The sequence below is a fragment of the Vespa velutina genome, chromosome 2, assembly GCF_912470025.1.
Source record: "Vespa velutina chromosome 2, iVesVel2.1, whole genome shotgun sequence".
Classification (NCBI taxonomy): Eukaryota; Metazoa; Arthropoda; class Insecta; order Hymenoptera; family Vespidae; genus Vespa; species Vespa velutina.
The window spans coordinates 1121168-1143601 of record NC_062189.1 but is presented as its reverse complement, the minus strand read 5'-3'; the positions used below and the strand labels follow the sequence as shown (position 1 = coordinate 1143601).

Here is a 22434-nt window from a genome sequence, read left to right as displayed (position 1 = left end):
ATATCATATTTTTATTTTGTATTGTGACAAAAGAAAAAAAAAACAATATAAGTCGAACGTTTAAATTGTCAAGGTTAATAATGATAGATTACTAAGCAAAATCCGTAGAGTAAGCTTTCTGATTGGTCAGTTGTTTAGCCATCAAATGATACACGCCTTTTATACATACAACGGTTATCTTTATGTCGTTGAAGTGTGGAAGCGTCAAAAATTGAACGAATTCAATATATATATGTGTGTGTATTCATTGTTGTTCATTGTCTTGACGGTTCTGGCGAATAAAGTGTAAAACAAATTCATTCGTTTGAAAAAAAATTTGATAGCTCTATTGTTAGACAAAATGTGTTCTAAAGAAGATCATATTAATGATGAAAATGTGGAAAATGATGTTTATGATGCATTCGGATGCGCAAGGTATCATTGATTATATTTTCTTTCTTTTTTTTTTTTTTTTGTATTTATTTGTTTATTTTTCTTTTTGCTTTCATTAAGTCTTCTTTTTTATATTCAAATTTAAGAAATAAAAAGTAAAATTTATTTTATACGAAAGTATAGATTTAATAGACATGTTGAAATATAAAACTAAATCTTTTACTTTTATAATAAAATCAAATAATTGTTTCATTAAGTTTTTATCCTAACAGGAAGAACAATGCTCAGGTTGCTCGACCCTTTCAAATATCACCTACTGAACGATATGCTTCACATTATAAAATGGATCATCCTAAACGCGGCATAGCAATTATATTTAATCATGAACTTTTTTCTATCAGTCATCTGAAAATAAGAAACGGAACAAATACGGATTGCGAAAATCTCAAGGAAACATTAGAATCACTTGGATTTACAGTTCAAATTTATGAAAATTATACTTCTAAACAATTAGGAATTGTTTTGCAAGAAGGTATTAAGAGAAAGTATAAAATAAAAATTAAATACATACAATAAAACACAATATATAATATTTAATCAATAACAATATATTTTTATAGTTGCCGATTTAGATCATTCTACTCATGACTGTTTAATAGTTTCTGTATTAAGCCATGGAGAATTAGGGATGCTTTATGCATATGATACTTCTTACAAAGCTGATAATATTTGGTCTTACTTCACATCAGATAAATGTCCTACTCTTGCTGGAAAACCAAAATTATTTTTCATACAAGCCTGTCAAGGTGATAAATTAGATTCTGGTTTTAGTTTAAATGAACGTACAGAAACAGATACTGCACATTCTAGTACATTTCGCATACCAATTCATGCGGACTTTCTTATCGCTTATTCAACTATACCAGGTAAAAGTTATGATTTTAATCATTTATTTTAAATATCACAAATAAGAAAAATCTTTTTAACTTCGTTATTTTTTTATTAATTTATTATTAATTTATTTTAAATAATTTCTATACACACACACACATATATATATATATATATATGTATAGGTTATTATTCATGGAGAAATACGACACGTGGATCATGGTTTATACAAGCATTATGTATGGAATTAAAAGAATTTGGAATGCGATATGATTTGTTAACTCTACTTACTTTTGTCTGTCAACGAGTTGCAATAGATTATGAATCTAATACTCCTGATAATATTTCCATGCATCAACAAAAACAAATTCCATGCATAACTTCAATGCTAACTCGTCTAGTAAAATTCACAGCTCCTACCAATGGTGTTTAGTTTAATATTATAAGATTCACATTATGTACCTATATAAGTAATACATTTTATCTTATTGTAATACATATATTTCGTATATATGTTCTTTATATTTAGATAACATGTATTACTATTTTTCTATGTGCATTACTGCCATTACTTGCTGCATTTATATTACATATTTAGACGAATTATGATATACACATTTATGATATACTAGATATAAGGAGAAGTACAAATTTCTCTGCTTTTACACATTAGTGAAATTATAACTAAAATTTTTAATTTTTGTTCTTTCTTCTTCTTTTTTTTTTTTTTTTTTTTTTTTACATTTTGTATACTTGCAGGCATCATGATTATCTTCAAAAAAATGTTTTTCATTTGTGAGGTACTGCCATAAAGTATATCTATGTAATAGTCTGATTACCATTTAGTTTTAATATATATTTATTAAGTTTTATTGCAATAATCTTACCAGATTATTTATACTATTTTTACATTTGCAATATATATTTGTACACATTACATAAATTGATAAATATTTACAACGAAAAGTGCATTTATGATTAAAAAAAAAAAAAAAAAGAAAAAAAAAAGAGTTCCATTGTTTACCATTATACGAATTGTGATAGAACATGTGTTAACCATATAAATCTATTATTATAACAATTCTATGAAAATAACTTTACCAAACACAAATAAATATATTTTATAAGATAGCATCATCACACACACATATACTGTGATTTTTTAATAATTGAGTGTACTTATATTCGATACACTTGTCGTACCTTTATAAAATTTATATAACTTTGTAATATTCAATAAAAATGTAAAATGAAAAAAGTTCTTTTTTTTTTGCTGCAATATATCAAATTTTTTGTTTTTCTTTTTTTAAATATAAAAATTACCTTCTATATGGCATGATTTAACTAATACTTCTATCTCGTTATTTCATCTACTTGTACACATTGGCCCCACAAAAATATATAATGAACATAATTTTTATATCATTATTGAAGTACTTGTCCAGGAATATTTATTATTGATATTGTATTATGTAATGTAGAACATGCTGGTGCTGTGTTTGGACGGTGACATCTGTTATTTTTTTCATCATTACGATAAAAATCAAAACTTGGTAAATCTATTACAGTAATAGTTTGAGTACTTTTTTGTGCTACGGGGGTTATGACATTAGAACTATCATGCAAAGACAGATCTTCATTTATATTAAATGTACTTTCAGATGAAAGTGGTGCAGTCTTATTTGACATGAAGAATTTCTTAATTGATCGTCCATTAATAATACCTGCCAAAATGTTTATCATATAAATTCATATTATAATAAAAATTTAATATTGTAATGTAATGTAATTCAGAGATATAGTCCTTACCATTAACTAAATGATTTTCTGTATTATTTCCTTCCTAACAATAGGAAAAACAGATATCAATAATGATGGAATAAAAAAATTATTACATTTGTAAAGAAATATTATTATATTTACCTTTTTAGATAAAAGTTCTGCTATTGGTTTAAAAGGATTAGAGTGTACTGATAATCTAGGTGGTGAATATTTGCAATCCTTTGTTATTCTTTGATTTTTTAATTCTTCATTCATGATGTTTTGAGATTGTTTAACTCTATTATTTAATACAATATAATTTCTTAATATTGTATCTAATAACCATCTGAGCAAAAATGAATATATGTTAAGTACAAAAAATTATTTCAATTTGATAAAAGACATTTATGAAAAAAATTATCATTACTTGTATCCATTCGTAATGCCTAAAGTATTATTTTTCACATGTCCTTTTTCAGAGAAACAGGAACAAGTTTCAACTCTCGTAGGACATCGTGTAGTATTTACAACATGTTCAACATCTAAATTGTCTACAACATCTAATTCATCAATTGCTCCATTTAAATCTTGTTTGTTGGCAAGTCTACATGTGTATACATATAAAATAAAAATAATATTTATTAAAAATAAATAATAATTGACATATTGATAGTATATTGCTAGACTATTGCCAAAAATAAAATTTGATGATGATTATAAACATGTGCATACATTGAATTCAACATATGCAGAAATAACATATAATGAGTTATTTTTCTTACAATAATAACGGCTTTCCTGAAATATTTTCATGAGCAACTAATTCACCAAATACAACTTTATTTTCTGCAAGACGAGAAATATCACTAGCATCCACCACATATATAAGACCGTGTATCTAAAATACAAATGTATAATAAGTATGCTTTTTCTTTATAATAGAGATAACTTAAAAAAATATATTTTTTTTTTATATACTAAGTATATATATATATATATATATACTAAAGTAACCCAATTTGAACTCACATCATTATAATATTTTGGCCATAATGATCTAATTTGTATGCTACCACCAAGATCATATATTTTTATAGCATACGATTTATATTTTAAGCATACAATTCGAAATCCCATTGTTGGTAGTACATGCTTATCAGGGTCTAAAAGTTGAATAAACTTTGTAATATATATAATAATCAATACTTTATTTATATAACAATGACTTTATTTATATAAAAAAATAATTTTTTTTTTTTTTTTTTTTTTTTTTTTTTTTTTTTTTTTTTTTTTTTCTCTCTATTTTTGTTTACTATATACCTCATGAATTTTTGTGCAAGGATATATATATATATATAAAAATAAAAACTTTTAATGTAACAAAAAAAATTCTGAATAGTAACAAGGAGCATATGCTCTTTTTTTTTTTACATACCACCACGTATATGATTTAAAATTAAAGTCTTTCCTGCATTGTCTAGACCAAGAATAAGAAGAGTTATATTTCTGAAATAAAAAGAATATTTTTTTTTTTTTTTTTAAAGAAATTTTTTTTCTATTCACATCAAATTATTGTTGATATTGTTGAAGATAAAAATGCTTTACTTTTCTGTATGATGTTTCTTTCGTAATTTTTTTATCATACTTCGTAGACAATTCCCCATTATAATGAATTATAATTAAGTTAAATCTTAAATTATATTTTATATTATTAATTTAATTTTTTAATTTATCGTATAATACTGTATGATATTTATATTTTACATTAAACATATTAATACATATGTAATTCATATTTGATTATAATTTTATTTTAAATACTTTTTATGAAATTATTTTGAACATAGAATTCCCAAATGTTACAATGTAAAATACTATTCACCGAAAGAAAATTCAATTTGATTCAATTATTGTTTGACATAAGTTTTGACTAAGTTAGCATAAACAAACATATAGCAAAACATGAACTTACTAACTGAGAGAAGAAGTAGAACCTGCTATGAAAGGCGGTATACCGGAATTTATTTCATTTGAATATTATATGTATAAATAGTAAGATGTTAAAAACGAAATTTTAAAAGAAAAAAAAAAAAATGTATATACATACATAATTATCTGATGTAAAATAAATAAATGCTACAAATTCACATGATTTAAATATATTGCTATGTTTTATTATCTAATCGAAAATTTATAAGGATCAAATGTATGTATAAATTTTTGACAACAGGCAGATTTGATTACGCTGGAGATGCATAAAGATGGCGTAACGTTAACATGCGTTCGATATATCCAGCAATATGGCGCTCGATTTGAAAACTGGCTATGAAAAAAAAAAAAAAAAAAAAAAAAAGAAAAAATTGTATTTCATAAATTTCACCAATTCTCAATCTTCTCATCGCTCGGATGCTTTTCTTGATCACATTTCTATATCGAATATCGAGTTCATTCAACGAAAGAGATATTTATTTTATCTTCCTAATTATAGAACTAACAATCTTAATTCTGTAATTAAGCACACGAAATTTGAAAATTCGAATGATACCCGCAATTGATACGAAAAATTCACGATTAAATTAAAGTCGTAATATATATATATATATATATACTTAATGAGTGATAATATATTAATTGACTACTTATAATTTATTACTCTATTCCTAAGAGTAATATAAACAAAAGAAACCATTAATGCTAATGGTACCATCTGTTACTTTCAGATTAGATTTTACTCACTGTTAATATTCAACCTTATAACGTAGGTTTCAGTCTTCAAGTTAAATTGATATATATATATATATATACATATATATATATATATATATTAATAATATTAATATATATATATATATTATTAATAATATTAATATAAAAATGCTTTTATATGATAGTTTAAATTTTACCATTTTGTTCTTGGATATACAATGGAGTCAACACTTAGGAGAACAATTTGGACCAACAAATACCAACATCGAGGTACATTCGTGTGTTCAAGTAATATATTAATCTATCTGTTATTGTGAGATGATATAAAGGATTATGGATTCATAGTGGGAAGGGGTAAACACTACGAAGCATCATTTTCCATCAAAAATTTGGGTAGTAAAACCAACTTGGGAAGCAACTCTTAAAATTCTCAGCATCTTGCCCATCATTCTTGTGGGTATACTGGCCAATGGTGGATTGATCTACATAATAATCCGTGCTAAATCTTTGCACACTACTACAAATCTTCTCATCGTTAACATGGCAATTGCAGATATATGTATCTGTATTCTATGTCCTTGGATGTTTCTCTGTATTGATTTATATCAAAATTATATACTTGGATCCATTGGTTGTAGATTAGATGGATTTATAGTGCACGCTTTGACATTAGTTGCTGTATTTAATTTGAGTGTAGTTAGTTATGATCGTTTATCTGCTATTGTATTAAATTGCTCTAGTAGATTAACAAAAAGGTTATTATTTTTAATTATATATACATAAATACATATATATATATACATATATATATATATATTTTGTTACATATAGATCTACACATTTGCTGCTTTATGCTATATGGATTTTGGGTATAATAGTTGCAACACCATTATGTATCTTTCGAAGCTATTACGAAAGGCAATGGAGTAATTATTTGGAAACATATTGTACCGAGGATACTGTAGTGTTATATCCATATTGGCATGTTTTTGCAGGTTTAAGCGTATGGGCACCATTAACTATAATGGCAATATGTTATTCTGCTATTCTCATTAAGGTACTTTTTCTATTACGTTTCTAGCTGTACTATAAGTATAACTATATTTTTTGTTTTAATTTTGAAGCTAGACAGATTTGAATCGCAAGCATTGAGAAGTAAATATCCAATCACAGTACGTTACAAAGGAAAAGTGGCTCGTGTTCTAGGTATTATTGTCTTGACATTTATCTTTTGTCGTGTACCATTCACAATATTAATCATTCAAAGAGCACGTCTTTTACAACAACCTTCTAAATCGGGACAAGCAGAATCTATGTATTTTCTTTGGTAAGTAGATTATATATAAATTTTAATTATATATCTGGATGATAATAATATAGAGTAATAATATAACAAAATAAAAAATCAATAAATCCTTTTATAGGTATATAAGCAGGTATCTTGTTCTTGTTAATGCTGCAATAAATCCTCTATTATATGGCTGCAGTAGTAGTTCTTTAAAAAAAGAATTAGCACTATGTCCTGCAACGTCTTGGCTTATTTATAAACGGAAAAAGAAAATACAAGAATCACGTAGTAATCAACAATTTAATTCAGAACAATTTAATTGTCTGAAACCTCGATCACCTTGTATTCGATTAAAGTATTATCAAAGAAGTAGAATACCAAATATTTCCTCAAGAATTTCTCCAATAAATTTGGATTTAAGTCCAAATTAAGATACTCTTATCATTATCTTATGTTAATAATAGATCATTAGTCGATTGATCGTTAAGCATTCATATTATTTTTCATTTATAATATGATAATTCATCTATTAAAATGTTTAATAAAATAATTAAAAATAGGCAGTTCATATGGTATCCATAATTCCATTTCTAAATCAATAAAATGCATAAGTGGAACAAGTATAAAATGCATTATTTAATCGGCACGTTCCTAAGAGAATCAGCAATCGTTTTTCCACCATCCGACGTAAGCAACAAATTTCCGTTCCAAGATGCTTCTCCACTATCATTTACTATAAGATCAACCTATCAAAAATAAATATTTCATAAAAATCTCAGAATCATACTTCATTATATTTATAATTTTATCTTTTTAATGAAGTTAAAAAGTTTAAAAATACCTGCAACTTTTCCCAAACTTTTTTCTTTGGATTTAAAACTTCATCCGGCGTTCCACTTTCATAGCCCTCTACGAAAATTCTATCACCAGGATTACTATTTTCTGGTGGTCTCAAAGGTTCAACTTGCCTTGTTGGTTCGTCTCTGTATAGATCATTAATAATGATAAGGAAAAAAAAAAAAAAAAAAAAACAGAAAAATAAAAAAAAAAAAAAAAGAATTCTTCCAAGAAATATAAAATATGAAAGTAATCTTACACGGATGCGCAAAGAACCATTCCATGTGATTGTATACCCCTAAGATTTGCTGCTTTAAGATTTGCAAGTACGAGTACCAATCTGTCTTGCATTTCCTCTATAGGAACATAATTTACAAGCCCACTAACTATAGTTCTAGGACCATTATTTTCACCTAAATCTATTTTCTCCACGTATAATGAATCCGCATCGGGATGTTTTTTCACATCAACGATCTTTCCAACTCTAATATCCAATCTCGATGGTACTATTTCATCGACCACTTCTATATACACAAATAATTACAAAAATGAAAGATATTTAAAAGTCAATAAGATCTCCTTTAATTTATATAACTAACTTACTTTGTTTTTGTGGTGGAGGATATGCTTTACTGGCAAGAGATTTTAATTTAGAATTTCCATCAAATTCTTTTCTAATTGGATCTAAGAGTTTATTTATATATACTTCGGCTGCACTTTTAAGATCCCCAGGATGTATTTCTTCCTTTGCAAATGCAGTTTCTAATTCCTCATACGTAGAGAAAGATATATCTCCACCTATAAACGTTTGATAATTTTAATCCTATAATATGTTTGTTAAAAGATAAAATAACGTTTTAACAAACGTTTAGATATTGTACATACCAAACTCTTCGCTTCTTGGTACATTATAGGATTCTCCTTTTTTTAATAAAGAAAATATTACATGCTTAGAGAAGGAAAGTATTCCATTATCATTGATATTACCAGGTTCGCAAAATGCTTTTTTCAATTTTTTTTTAACCGTAGAAACTCCATCTAGGAGATCAATTTTTGAGTCTTCCTCGGAGGAAGACATTTTAGCACCAGCTAATCCAGGTACTAAAAATAAATTTCAAGATATACTTTCTTGCAAATATTAAGAGTTTACTTATATTTATAAATAGAAGATATGTAATTCATTAAATACTGACTCATAGGATTCATTAAATGAATACGTTTTTCGTATCCAAGCATTGGCAAATATTTTTCAGAGAAAGTAAAAATCTTTCTTTGATCTATTCCACCGAATTGTGCATCGACATGAAGATACTCCTCGTCGAGTGCTTGTAATCCTGGATATAGTAAACCAGAAAGTAATGGATTTGCAATTTGTTTAACAACTTCTGCACCTGCCTTTTTAGCATCGTGTTCGGTTATGATAGAACTTAATCGGTACATATCCAATGTATATTCCCTTAAAAAATATTTTTATAAAAATATCCTTACAAAATGAAATCTCATACATATTTTGTATCATTTTTTGACACTAACTTTGATAATTGATAATCCGTTCCCTTAACGAATTTAAGTTTCTCCAAAGGTACGTCAATAGATTTAAGCATGGCTTTGATAATAACTTCATAATATTCAGTTCTTAATGCTAAAAGTTCCCAAGGTGCTTTCATATTGTCCAAATATGCATGTAAGTCGGCAAATAAAACTGTAACTTCAGCTCCGGCATTTAAAAAATCAGCTATCTTTAACATTGGGGTAAAATATCCGATATGAGGTTTACCAGTCGTAGCAGTACCCCAATATATTTTTACATCGCGCTGTTTCAAAATACTTTTTAATTTTTCATCGCCAAGCCATTCACCTAAATTTCTCGTAATGAGATTATATTTTTCGTTCCAGGTTAGTTCATCCATTTTGATTTTATTTTGCCTAGAACAAAGAGCATGTAAACAATTTCTTTGATAAATTGATAAATTTTAACTATATTTTTATAAAATATCTATAGATTTGATAAGTAAAAATATGAAATTATTGCATCATCTAATTATTATCCTTATAATATTATTCATCGTAGATATTTTTACATTATATATAATTTTTATAAATTAATTAATAAAAATCGAGATATATTAGAGACATATTGAAAAAGAAAACCACGTGTGACAAGGAATAGCACGTGTAGTTATCTTCTTGTCAAATATATTAGATCTAAACCTATAATTAAAGTTACAATATTAAAAATATAGATCGAATAAAAAGATACTCGTAATTTTTACAAATTGATCAATATTGATCCAATTTATAAATCTTTCCATTGTTACCTGTCAGAATGATATTAATTTCCTATAAGATGTAACCGAAGAAACCAACAGAACAGATGTGTGCAAAGTTGTGGAACAGATTGCGCATTATCCCCACTCTTTTTCATTCTCCTAGTTTTGCACTTCCTATACGACGAGCTACTGTTCAGCGTTTGTCGCTGCGATTGCAATTGTCATAACCAAAAGATATCACTATGTTTCGTCTCGAAATAAAAGATTTCTACGTAATATTGTACTTACGAATGAAGAAAAAAAATTAAAAATATTTATTAAAGAATAAAGATAAAGTTGGAGGGGAGAGGATAAAAATAATTTTACGAATGAAAAATTTGCACTTTACGAAAAAGATGAATATGAATTCAAAGTCATCTGGCGGCAGATTATGTAAACATACGTAATCATAATTTGAATGCGCGTTTGAAGAAAAAAAAAAGAAAAAAAAAAAAAAAAGAAAAGAAAAAGAAATTTGTTTATCAAAATTATCGATCGATAAGCAGACTTTTCTATACAATTCTTATTTTGTTTTTATCTGCAGACGATAATACAGTATTCTAATGAATTTTAAATGTATAAATTGGTGTTGCGAAAAAGAGGAATCGTTTGAATAGACAAAGAAAAAATATTGACAGGATACGAGGATTTCGAGATAAATCAAAGAACGATTCGTTTAAAAGCGAGTGTCCTAGATTCATAGGCTATATCGTAATATCTCCACCTTCCTTCGACACTTGACGGTACCGAAAGGAAAGGAAGCCGCCGATGTTTCCCATTTGGTTTGCTTTAGAAGAAGACATCGTAGCGCGTATCCACACAGCCACTTTCATTGTTCTTTTATCTGCCTTAGCTTCAAGAAGTCATATAAGTTGATTCTAACTATCACTGACTTCATTTTTTTTTACCGACTGTTACTCGTACATCTCGGATTTAATATTTTCATTACCAAAGGAGGACAAGAGTTAAAAGAAGAAGAAGAAACACTTTTATTGCTGATTTTTAAGGAGAAAGTTAATCTGGAAAATTCGATAGAGTAAGTATACTATTTTGTTCTGTACATATATAAACGTATATATGCATATAAGTAAAATTTGATTAAAAAAAAAAAAAAAAAAAAAAAAAGGATTAATCTAATTTTTGAAAATATCATAATAATTATGTTTTATATTTTAACATGGGATAACGATAAATGTTAAGAATGAAATCAAATAATTTTTAATTGTAAAAATTTGTTTAATTTCGTAAATTTCGTCATACAATTATCGAATCGCAATAATATCGATAACAATTAACAATGAGACTTTAGTAAGACTGTCGTAAGATCTTTCAAGTTTTCGTATTCTTAGGAAACAGATAAGTAAGTACTTACATATTCATGAATGGGATGTACAGGTTATCTCTCTGTACCGATCGAATGTAATCTTGATTTCTAAATGGCGCCAATACGAAGTATCGACCGAGAATAACCGAGGAATGCCGAACGTATTTAAATTAAAATCACGTGATCGATTTCGATTATTTTCAAGTAATACCAAAGACCGAAGAAAATAATTGTAAGAAAATTCGTGGGCGTTCCAAACGAAAAGACAAAAGTCTCTCGAAATCGTTTCCTAGTTTCACCGACTCTCGCTGAAATAGACGGAAGGAAGACGTATTCATGCTCTGTTTAAGAAGTACGAGTTCACCGAGTTTCTACACAGGATATACAATATATATATATATATATATATATATATATATATATATATATGTATGGGTATATATATATATATATATATATATATATTTGTCGAGATATTTGAGAAGAACTTGAAAATATTTTTTTGTCCCTGTATGATTAAACATTTTATCTTTCTCATAAATTTTCTCTCTTGTCAGTTAAAAATTTTATCATTTTTATAAATTTTCTTTCATGCATGTCTCTTCTAATTAATTCATTAGATTATACTATTAAAAAAAAGTCTCATAAATATTTATTTATTTAATTTATTTTGACTTGAAAATCTTTTTATAACATTTAATTGATTTATCTCAGAAAAAAAAAATCTTGTTATCTCTTGAATTAAAAACAAAAAATGTTATCTTTTTTAAATTAATCCATCAGGTTATGCCATCGTACAAAATCAAATCCTGGACATTGTCGTTGATGTTAATCTTCATTACGTTCGATTGGACGAGTTCAGAGGGTGGTACAACAATTGGAAATAGAGATGGTTGCGGTGAAAGATTGGAACGTGCATTGGATGCACTTCAAAGAGATTCAAATAGAAGAAGGAATAGATTAGAAGAGGGAGAGGGTCGAGAACCAAATTATCAAGAAGAATTACGTTCAGCGCCATTAGCAATGACAATTTCACGGATCGTAGTTAAGGTATATTATTTTCAACATTTTTGAATATTAATAATAATTAATATGAAAATTATAATTAATATAAGAAAATAATAATAAATTATTAATATACATATATATATATATATAATTATTATATAATATATATATAATAAATACATTTAATAAATATAATAATAATGATGATGATGCGTTAGTTTCCACAGAGTGGAAGAAGTCGAGGAAGTTCATGGGCAAGGGTCGAAAAATGTTTTTTCGAACCTTCGAGTAATTCATTAAAAACCAGAGTAACATTCAATGATTTATCAGTATCAGGAACAGTATCGTTGTTGATGAGAGAAGAACGACGATCTCATATACCTTTGGAATCATGTAGAATGACTCTACGATTGAGACAAGCTGGTATAGATATTTTCACTGGTACAATTGCCAGAGCTCGTGGACAAATGCGTATACGTACGGAATCGAGTTTTTTAGAGCCAAGATTTGCTTCGCTCTACGCCTATGGATGTCATCCAAATCGTCATGACAAACAACTTAAAAGACAAGACAAATGGCCACCTTATTATCCTCCTCGTGACGAAGTAATTAAATACAATAAATAGTAGTAATTAAATAAATAATAGTCTTAATTGAAATTAAATGTACTCTGGTACAGGACGGATCAAAAGTTTCTAAATGATTTTTAAAATCAATTAACTAATTTCTGATTTCTTGTCTTTTTTTCAGATTTTAGAATTAACAACATCACTTAAATAAGTCACATGAAAAAGAATAATTGATTTTCAAAATGATTTTAAATATTTTTGGATCCATCTTGTCTGTACATATATATATGTATATATATCATACATACATATATCAATTATTAATATAATTTTTTTTTGGTTATATTTATTTTGTAGCTTTCTGTATTATCAGCTGAACCGCGTCGTTTATTCACCGTCTCCGAGGATGTAGATCTATCAATAGCAAATGAAAGTCGAGTTGCACGTACTTCAGGTGGACAAATAAGAAACTTGAGTAACTGGAGAAATAATCTTTGGATCACTAAATCAGCTGTACGTCGAAGAAGAGGAATTACAAAACGTAATACGAATGATATAACAACGATTGCAACTAAAAAGGATAATAAAAATCATCAAGGATCTAATGGCACATCAACGGAGATCGAAATAACACCGGGTGATTTTGTAACTGCATTGGTCAATAGTAAAAAACTTTTAGAGGCGAAAGAATCTACGAATGAATCAACGACGACAACTACGACCATTGATCTTCTTGATCATTCTGTTAATTTATTAAAAAACGAAACTATCGACGATTGCCACGAAGAAAAATCAAATTTCAAAAGGGAATACACGTTTAATGAATCACCAAGAGTAGAACCTAGGGAAACTCTTTTATTGGATGAAAATATTTATGATGCTTTTATGGTTGGTCTTAATGACGACGAGGACAACGTTGACAATAACGACGACGATAATGGTAATAATCGAAGTTGGCAATCAAAGGAATATATTGCCAGAGAAATGGAAGATATTTTTCTTCGTGGTGCCAGTAGAACATTGACTAGTTATATTGAACGACAATTACATCCTGCTATTAAGGAAGCTCTTATGATTTCTATGGGATATACCATTAGTTATGGATAGATCGTAGATATGTAGATAGATACTAACTACATCGAATCGGTGTAATTACAATTAGTTATTTATTAGCAATAAATATATTATTGTTTGTCTCTTCAAAGCTCTGATATTTTTTTCTTTCTTTCTGCTTTTTTTTTTTTTTTTTTTTTTTTTTTTTTACTCACCACATAAGATAAGTATTTCAAAAGAAGTATCATAATTATTAATTAACAAATGAGTATTTTACAATTATTATTCTTTTTTTTTTTTTTCCTTATGTTTTTGTTTTTATTTTATGAAATAGTATACGTATTCTGAACATTTCCTTTATATTAATGTAATTGTTATATAAGTAAATGACTTATTCTCGCTGGAAGAAAAAATTAATTTGAAAGAAAAATATAATTTAAAAAAAAAAAAGTAAATAAATAAATAAATAATACGAATATATTATATTTGCACGTAACACTTTATAAGCACTACCCTATATAGTAAATAAACATATAACGTGCGCATGCGAACGAGCTTTACTTATTTCAACCATAACTATCGCAACGAAAAGCGCATGTCAAACAAATTCTATCTCTATCTCTAACTAGATCTATCAATCTAATAAAGATTATATTAGAACGATGACACTCATTATTTCTTTCACATAGATATGTTTGAGATGAATCATAATAATAATAGTAGAAAAGTGTTACGACTAGTTACGGTCATCAACGATCTATTCTTTAGGTTCACAACGTAATTAAGAAACACCATTAACTGTGTTCTATACCGTTAAGACAGGAAAATAGAATTCATTGTTATAGAACGAGGACAAAAGTTTTGACAAAGAGAAATAGGAAGTACTATCTTTTCAGGTATGCATTTGTATAATTTATTATGATTAAGAAAATTAAAAAAAAAAAAGAGAAAAAAAAAAAAGAAAAAAGATATTGTATCAAGTTGTGATCGATACAATCTTGATTTTTGAATAAATACATTTTTATGATTAAGAACATTTTACAAATTTAAAAAAAAAAAAAAAAAAGAAAGAAAAAATATATAGAACTTAATCGTTACAATATCGATTTCTAGATATACAAATTTTTATATAACGATTTTAAGATAATTAGAACGAGAAATTACATCAAATATGAGTAATACAACATCAACGAAAGAAAATTTGTCGAGATTACGAAAAATCGAAGAAATCTTTTGTTCGTCTAATCAAATTCGAAGAAGAAAATTGATTAAACGAAGTGCTCGTGCGAGCATCGATTCTCATCGTCGTAAGTTGATCAGGTAAAAAAAAAAAAAAAAAAAAAAAAAAAAAAAAAAAAAAAAAATTAATTTAGAAAATCGAAGGTTTAATTTTTTTTTCTTCTTCTTTTTTTTATGTTTAGGACACGTTATTATTTCACCAGTGGCCATGAACACTTAGGAAAAGCTAGAAACGTCAATACTGAACAATCGCCATTTGAATTTCCCTCATGTTCTTATATGTTCGCGTATTTTCAATTTTGGAAAGCTCAAAAGCTCAAAGCTATTAAAGCCCGTAGTATATCAAGTTATAAAAAACGTAACAGTATTCCGCAATCGCGTAATGACATTCTTAGAAGATTGCGAGTGAGTTATCAATAATATTATTTATATAGAATATCGTTTGGAATAATTTTTATTTGTCGATTTAATTATTATTATTATTATTATTATTATTATCATTATTATCATATTATCATCAGGTATATATAATTATTCATTTACTTAATTAAAAGTTAATGTATAGTTAATGTATTGTATGTGGAGAGGAAGGGAGAGAGAGAGAGGGAGAGAGAGAGAGAGAGAGAGAGAGAGAGAGAGAGAGAGAGAGAGGGAGGGAGGGAGGAAGGTAGAAAGAGAATTGTATTATAATTATGATTATAGTATTATATTAAATATATATATATATATATATATTTTTTTTTATTATATATTCTAATTTAAAATATATTATTATGTATTATTATATAAAATATATATTAAAATATATGTATATATATAGGTGGACGTGGCGGCAGAAGAAAAAGAAAAAAAGAAACACAAAGAATTGAAAGAAGCATTTGCCATAACCGACGTAAATCCGGAATATTTCACAGAAACAACTGGAGGTTTGGTAAAAGAAAAATTTTCCCTTCATCAATATGTCGAGGATCTTCGACAGATTTTAAGAAACAGATTACTTGTTGGCGAACAACGTGATCTTTGTATTCACATTGAACAACAATTCGACGAAGAACGAAGGAAATTAAATAAGATCAAAGTAAAAAAAAAAAAAAAAATTTTTTTATTTAAAAAAAAAAGAAAAAAATAACAATAATATAATTTTAATTGTAAGATCAATTAATTTGTTTAATCTATGTTCTTTTTTTTCTTTTTCTTTTTCTTTCTTTTTTTTTTTTTTTTTAAGCGCCAATATCGTACGTACGTTAGTATCTTCGAAGGTTTCTTATCGAAGGATCATGAAGATAGTATGGTCATTTTGGGAGAATCCGAAAAGGAATTGAAATTGACTTCGGCAATAAATGAAAAAAGAACTTTGTTGGCTAAAGAATGCAGTAAAATTAGACTGGATTTGTATTATTGGGAGGAAAATTGGAGATTGGTAAAGACGTGTCAAAAATTTTTATTTCAAATTTCACCGATTTCATGGAGAAACAAATACGATTGGATTTATCGTTCACAATCGGGAGAAAGCATATTTTTTGGGACTACTGATGACATTTTTAGTCGTTACAAGATAGCCACAGAAGCTGCATCACTTGACTATTTAATAGGTACTTACATTTTCGACTAATATTTATTTAGTACTTGTTTTTTCTTTCTTTTTTTTATTTCGTTAATATTAAAAAAAAATATATATATATTTTTTTTTTTTTTTTTCGATAGATATGTTCGAAGAAGATTTAATAGAAGCTGGCCCCACTGATCTTTACTTCGACGATCCGTCCGATCTGCTACATGTATTTGAAACAATAGAGACACAAAATTTAAACTCCTTGATACATTTGGAATCATTAGAAGCATCTTTAATTAAGATGCTAATAACAATGACTGAAGCTGAAAATCGAATAGAACATGAATTCGATGAAATTACTGATAGTATTGAAGAATTGGAAGTAGGTATAAAAAAAAAAAGGAACTTAATGGAGACAGTCTTTCATTTTTCTTTTTTCCAATTTTTCTTTTCACATATACTTAATCTATGCAAATAATAATACGTTTGTGTGCAATGTTTATATTTATACCAATTCTATCAGAATTATATTCTTCATTTGTAGATTATACTAATCATAAAAAATATATTTTTATATACATATATATAGTATAAATATATATGGTATCTTTTTAATAGATACATTAACAATATATTATCAAATATATATATATATATATATATATATATATATATATATATATATATAGGAAAGAATATAACGAGACTATCATAAGATATGTGAAAAGAAAATGATGAAATAATAAAATGACGACTTCTCCCACCAATTGCTACGATTGTTTCTAATCACACATGCGTTTCATTCATTGAGATAACATCAACTAATAAATCGCAATCCTTTCTTTAATATCTTTTAATCTAGAATTTGATTTATAAAGCAGAGGAAAGAGCAACGAATTTGCATAAATACGCAAATTACCTTTTGCAAGGTGTATTTCGTGATTTAGTGTGTTCCGAAGATATTCTTTGTATATATGTTTTTATTGAGGATGCATATGAAACTTGCATAGCACCAAATGATGCTAAATTCAATAGTTTCACTATGATAAAGATAATTGAAAAGACTTATGAGAAACTCAATTTAGAATTGGACACTTTACCTTATGAAATAGTTAAAAAACATGAAAAAGAAGGTTTCAAACAAGAACTCAAAGCTCTCAAAGAAGCTGAAGATGCTGCCAGAAAGGTTATACAAGTTTTTTTTTTTTTTTTTAATAATTATTATGTAAAGAATATATTATAATATAATACGTTATTATATATAATATTACAATATTCTTTATCTATTAATATATCTAATGTATATTAATGAATAAGCTAACAAAAATTAATTTAATATATGTTATACTTTTTCTCTTTTCGTCGATTGATTCAAATTAACCTAATCATCTTGTCTTCTCTTTTGTTCTAGTTCAATATAATGCTTCAATTATTAGATTCACTAACCCGTATCATGAAGAGACCGACAATAACTAAACGAAAATTAAAATGGCGCTCAAAACCGATTTATGAGAAAACAGAAAAGGTAGCTTCTTATGCCGAGCCAACGGAAGAAGAAATGCAATATTTAACTTTCTTTACACGTTATTGTAAACACGAAGACTTCAGGGAATATCGTTCTAAATTTCCTGATGATTTTGATCTAACATTTAAGGCCAAAAATCAAGAAACTTCGGAAAGTTCAGAAATTATAAATTAAAACTGTAAAATAATATTGATGAAAATTCCACGGATATAAAGTGTATGTATATGTGTTTTTCTAATCACTTAACTAATATGAGATTATTTAAATCATCTATACTGAAAAAATATTTATTAGACATTTTTTATTTCACATATGAAGTATCCGTTCTTATGAAACTTCGTTACTTCTTCGTAAATATATTATGTGACTTACATCGATGTACTCAATTTCTTTTTCGCCGATAAATCATGATGGTATCGTAGACACAAATTCTCTATCGTTGTAAAACCTATTACTTGATGTCCACTTCCACTATTTTGTCGAGTTAACAAGCGTCCTAAAAAAAGTAGATAGAATTACGTTCGTTTACTAATGTTTACTAATGTTTACTAATGTTTACTAATAAATATTACGACGATTTCATTTTGCCTCAAATTACAAATATTAGCAAAATAAATTCTTCGAATTACCTCTGATAATATCTTTTTTACAAAATTTTATTAATGGCAAGTAGGATTGTATAACCTAAAAAAAAATTTTATGACAGAAATTTATCTGTTTCGATTTAATATTACATCAACCTTCATTATTATATTTATTATTATATCCTGCTGTTTGATATTTTAATTAAAAAAATAATATTGTAAAACACTAACCTTCATATTTCTTATACAAAATATTTTTTATACTAGAACTACATTCACCTACACTGACGATGGTCACAGACATGCTTTACGAACAGCTGATGAGTAAAATATACCAATATCATTGATTAATTCATAATGAGTTCTTTTGAAAAAAAAATATAAAAAAATAAAAACTTGTATAATACTTATAATATAACGCTTATAATATAACACTTATAATATAATATAACTTATATAATAATCTTATAATAAATATATTAAGCAGTAATAAAACGAAAGTAACACTGATTATCCAGGTCCAAGTAATCTTAGAAGTTACTGCTTAGGTTAAAAAAGAAAATTTAATTTATATTAATACACGCACACAAAATTTGGGTGACTGATCATTGTCGACGTTTACTCAATGAAATCCTACAGAAGACTGATTGATTACATCACTCTACATTACTATGAAAGTCGTTCGTCTCTGGTTCGTTTACGATATAAACGCAATCGAACTCGAAAGATACAAATGACTTTGAAAGAATACAATTTAGTCGATCGTCGTATTTCGAAGAAGAAACGTCGTAGTTCTGTTATTCTGTGTTCGTTCATTTAATTAATAATCTTTTTCGATTGTTTAATATTTATTTAAACAATTTCTAAGATATTTTTAATACTTTTAATACTTTAATATATAGCTTATTATTAATAGTAATTAATAATTAATAAAGATCCGTATAATTGTTTAAACAATAATGAATTTTTTTTTTCTTTTTTTTTTTTAAACATTATTAAATCGAAATTAATTCACTGTGAATATAATTTAATTTTTTAATAAGATATTTCATTAGATTGAATGTTTGTATCGTATTATGTCAATCATTGTTACATTTTCTAGGTTAATGTCAGGCCTTTAACTTTCAATGATCGCCACTTGGCGTCGCTATTTTACCATCACAGCTGTGAACATGTTTTTAATCATATGATATTATCTTATCGACGTATCCCTCGATAATATGTATATATGCATATATTTACCCGTTGATAGTAAAGAGGGCGTCTGCAGAATTTGTCAATGTTAACAAATTTGAGCTGGAAGTGGTAGGAAGTTCGAAGATTCTTGGAATTTCATTAAATACTACTACATACGTATTTACGTCGTTCCTTATGTTTTATATTTAGTACTAGATAAATTAATCATTTGTTTCTTTTCTTCAGTCAAATTCATTCCAACGAGTAACATAAGTTGACAATTATTTTATTAGATAGTTTTCTCATATGCATGAAATGTGACATACCAATAGTAATTACATTATTCAAACGTGAATGGTTTTTCTAAATTAAAGAAATAATTATAATATTGCTCATAGAAAGAGTTCTTTTTTAATGTCTAAATTGAAACATAGATAAATCATTTAATATATTATAATTAATCATGGATAAGTTAAGGAGAGCTTTGAGCGGTAAAGAAGAATGTGATGAAGAAAGTGGTATCATTACACAGGTAATAATATTAGCTTTTTGTTTCATTAATGAATATTAGCTCTAAGAATATACTTCCTATTTTATATGCATATAAATATATATTTATATATATACATCATTATTTATATAATAATAAAATATTTATTATATTATTTGCTTACAATTTATAATGGAAGGCTGATGTTAATTTTGTGGTAAGTCTGTCTTTTCAAAAGAATGATTATCATTTATGTGTGACTTGCAAATTTATTTTATTATTTTTATAAGCATAGGATATAAAAAAAAAAAAATTAATAATTTCACTTTTATAGGTTATGGATCAAACAACACTAAGTTGGTCAACTCGCATAAAAGGTTTTGCAATTTGTTTTGTCATAGGCATTCTTTGCTCCTTCCTTGGATCATTCGCCTTATTTTTAAGAAAAGGACTCACAGTATTTGCAATATTTTATACATTAGGGAATATTATTTCGCTAGCAAGGTAGAGAGTATTGTACATAAAATTAGAAATGCATATATTTTTTATTTTCATGTATTTCTATCCTAACAGTTTGTGTTGTGATAAAATATTGCTAGCTCTTTTTATATTTAGATTGTTCTACTTTAATAGATAATTTCTCTTGCAGTACTTGTTTTTTGATGGGTCCAGTAAATCAAATAAAAAAGATGTTTGCTGCAACAAGAATTATTGCAACTATTTTAGTATTCGTATCGATCGGTATAACATTATTTGCAGCTTTACATGTAAGTAAAACATGTGACATATTTGATCGTTGGGACTATTATATGATTAAATTATCTTTATGTTTTAGTTACACAATCCTGGTTTGGCTCTTATATTTATCATTATTCAATCTATAGCAATGACTTGGTATTCCTTATCATATATACCATACGCACGAGATGCTGTAAAGAAAACTGTTGAATCTTGTATCATGTAAACATATATTGCTTAGAAAAGAAAAAAAAATATCAAATACCATTGTATCAATCATATATATAAAAATCTGGAATTTCTGTACATATTCTTTGAATGTCTCATCATATTTGATATATTTTTAAAAATCAAAATACTGTTATATAAGATATTATAAACATATTAATGAAGTGCGCACACATTTATTTATATAGCTTAATACATGTTCATATATATATATATATTTGTGATTCGCGATTATAAGATAATAACGTTTGATATATTTAAAAATATTTTTCTATTCTTATAATGTAAATTATATTCACACACACACATACACACACACACATACAATACACATCAATCATATAACCTTAATATAATAAAATTTTTTTATAGAATTATTCTCGTACATATGAATATATAATTTTTAGAAATATATTAGAAAATTGTGTGAGAGGTTTAAAGAATAAATTTATCTATTCTTTATGTAGATTAAATATTAGATTCATTTAAGTTGCTATATTAGTTTAATAGTATGTTGTAAAAAGAAAAAGAAAAAAAAAAAAAAAAAAAAATTAATTAAAATTGAAACGACGTTTTCCATCAAATCGAAAACCATAAGCGGCACTGTTAGGTGCATCAACTAAAGCAGGATTTCTGTAAAGATGAAAAGTTCCATGTAGATGTGCTGGTCTCGCAGCATTTTGTTCTTCAGCTTCTTTTCCCTTTAAATAAAATGCTTCGAATTGACCGCCAGGTAATAAGATATTTTTCAAAGATTTATCGTCTGGATCATAGGCAAGTGCTT

The 22434-nt window shown here is 26.6% G+C and overlaps 7 protein-coding genes across 17 annotated transcripts; 5 read left to right on the top strand and 2 right to left on the bottom strand.

Moving 5' to 3' along the window:
- The first annotated feature begins 66 nt into the window (after window positions 1-66).
- On the top strand, window positions 67-2537 carry LOC124947253 (caspase-1-like). 2 transcript variants are annotated; one of them, XM_047489154.1, is made up of 4 exons: window positions 67-414; window positions 630-904; window positions 993-1298; window positions 1449-2537. In XM_047489154.1, the coding sequence occupies exons 1-4, from the start codon at window positions 341-343 to the stop codon at window positions 1694-1696; spliced, it is 903 nt and encodes a 300-aa protein (XP_047345110.1). In that variant the 5' UTR covers window positions 67-340; the 3' UTR covers window positions 1697-2537. The 2 variants fall into 2 exon arrangements, with proteins under 2 accessions (XP_047345110.1, XP_047345111.1); XM_047489155.1 differs by having other exon boundaries at window positions 104-414; window positions 645-904; window positions 1449-2535.
- LOC124947252 (ADP-ribosylation factor-like protein 13B) lies at window positions 1954-5116 on the bottom strand. 3 transcript variants are annotated; one of them, XM_047489152.1, is made up of 8 exons: window positions 4997-5116; window positions 4460-4530; window positions 4054-4187; window positions 3807-3922; window positions 3452-3628; window positions 3187-3370; window positions 3073-3106; window positions 1954-2987 (listed from the first exon to the last, which is right to left on the bottom strand). In XM_047489152.1, exons 3-8 carry the CDS (start codon window positions 4159-4161, stop codon window positions 2689-2691), a joined length of 918 nt encoding a protein of 305 aa, XP_047345108.1. In that variant the 5' UTR covers window positions 4162-4187; window positions 4460-4530; window positions 4997-5116; the 3' UTR covers window positions 1954-2688. The 3 variants fall into 3 exon arrangements, with proteins under 3 accessions (XP_047345108.1, XP_047345109.1, XP_047345107.1); XM_047489153.1 differs by lacking the exon at window positions 4997-5116 and adding an exon at window positions 4588-4981 and having other exon boundaries at window positions 4460-4501; XM_047489151.1 differs by lacking the exon at window positions 4997-5116 and adding an exon at window positions 4630-4688.
- Window positions 5117-5898: 782 nt separating this feature from the next.
- Window positions 5899-8066, top strand: LOC124946676 (somatostatin receptor type 2-like). The gene is made up of 5 exons (XM_047487716.1): window positions 5899-6018; window positions 6076-6485; window positions 6562-6787; window positions 6855-7057; window positions 7155-8066. Exons 1-5 carry the CDS (start codon window positions 5899-5901, stop codon window positions 7447-7449), a joined length of 1254 nt encoding a protein of 417 aa, XP_047343672.1. The 3' UTR covers window positions 7450-8066.
- LOC124947249 (tyrosine--tRNA ligase, cytoplasmic) lies at window positions 7300-19786 on the bottom strand. Of its 5 annotated transcripts, XM_047489143.1 has the most exons (11): window positions 19605-19785; window positions 19250-19335; window positions 19064-19118; window positions 18807-18930; window positions 9389-9781; window positions 9049-9311; window positions 8741-8956; window positions 8459-8653; window positions 8115-8379; window positions 7860-8001; window positions 7300-7764 (listed from the first exon to the last, which is right to left on the bottom strand). In XM_047489143.1, exons 2-11 carry the CDS (start codon window positions 19253-19255, stop codon window positions 7651-7653), a joined length of 1773 nt encoding a protein of 590 aa, XP_047345099.1. In that variant the 5' UTR covers window positions 19256-19335; window positions 19605-19785; the 3' UTR covers window positions 7300-7650. The 5 variants fall into 5 exon arrangements, with proteins under 5 accessions (XP_047345099.1, XP_047345098.1, XP_047345100.1 ...); XM_047489142.1 differs by lacking the exon at window positions 19064-19118 and having other exon boundaries at window positions 19605-19786; XM_047489144.1 differs by lacking the exon at window positions 19605-19785 and having other exon boundaries at window positions 19250-19374.
- Window positions 10589-14432, top strand: LOC124947251. 2 transcript variants are annotated; one of them, XM_047489148.1, is made up of 5 exons: window positions 10589-11200; window positions 11514-11840; window positions 12272-12538; window positions 12715-13101; window positions 13423-14432. In XM_047489148.1, the coding sequence occupies exons 3-5, from the start codon at window positions 12275-12277 to the stop codon at window positions 14170-14172; spliced, it is 1401 nt and encodes a 466-aa protein (XP_047345104.1). In that variant the 5' UTR covers window positions 10589-11200; window positions 11514-11840; window positions 12272-12274; the 3' UTR covers window positions 14173-14432. The 2 variants fall into 2 exon arrangements, with proteins under 2 accessions (XP_047345104.1, XP_047345105.1); XM_047489149.1 differs by lacking the exon at window positions 11514-11840.
- Window positions 15477-18925, top strand: LOC124947255. The gene is made up of 6 exons (XM_047489159.1): window positions 15477-15762; window positions 16178-16435; window positions 16583-16949; window positions 17062-17291; window positions 17772-18095; window positions 18321-18925. Exons 1-6 carry the CDS (start codon window positions 15532-15534, stop codon window positions 18606-18608), a joined length of 1698 nt encoding a protein of 565 aa, XP_047345115.1. The 5' UTR covers window positions 15477-15531; the 3' UTR covers window positions 18609-18925.
- Window positions 19785-21732, top strand: LOC124947254 (vesicle transport protein SFT2B). Of its 3 annotated transcripts, none has more exons than XM_047489156.1 (6): window positions 19785-19824; window positions 20121-20726; window positions 20884-20901; window positions 21019-21188; window positions 21334-21451; window positions 21520-21732. In XM_047489156.1, the coding sequence occupies exons 2-6, from the start codon at window positions 20658-20660 to the stop codon at window positions 21646-21648; spliced, it is 504 nt and encodes a 167-aa protein (XP_047345112.1). In that variant the 5' UTR covers window positions 19785-19824; window positions 20121-20657; the 3' UTR covers window positions 21649-21732. The 3 variants fall into 3 exon arrangements, with proteins under 3 accessions (XP_047345112.1, XP_047345113.1, XP_047345114.1); XM_047489157.1 differs by lacking the exon at window positions 19785-19824 and having other exon boundaries at window positions 19961-20323; window positions 20441-20726; XM_047489158.1 differs by lacking the exons at window positions 19785-19824; window positions 20884-20901 and having other exon boundaries at window positions 19964-20726.
- The last annotated feature ends 702 nt before the right edge of the window (window positions 21733-22434 follow it).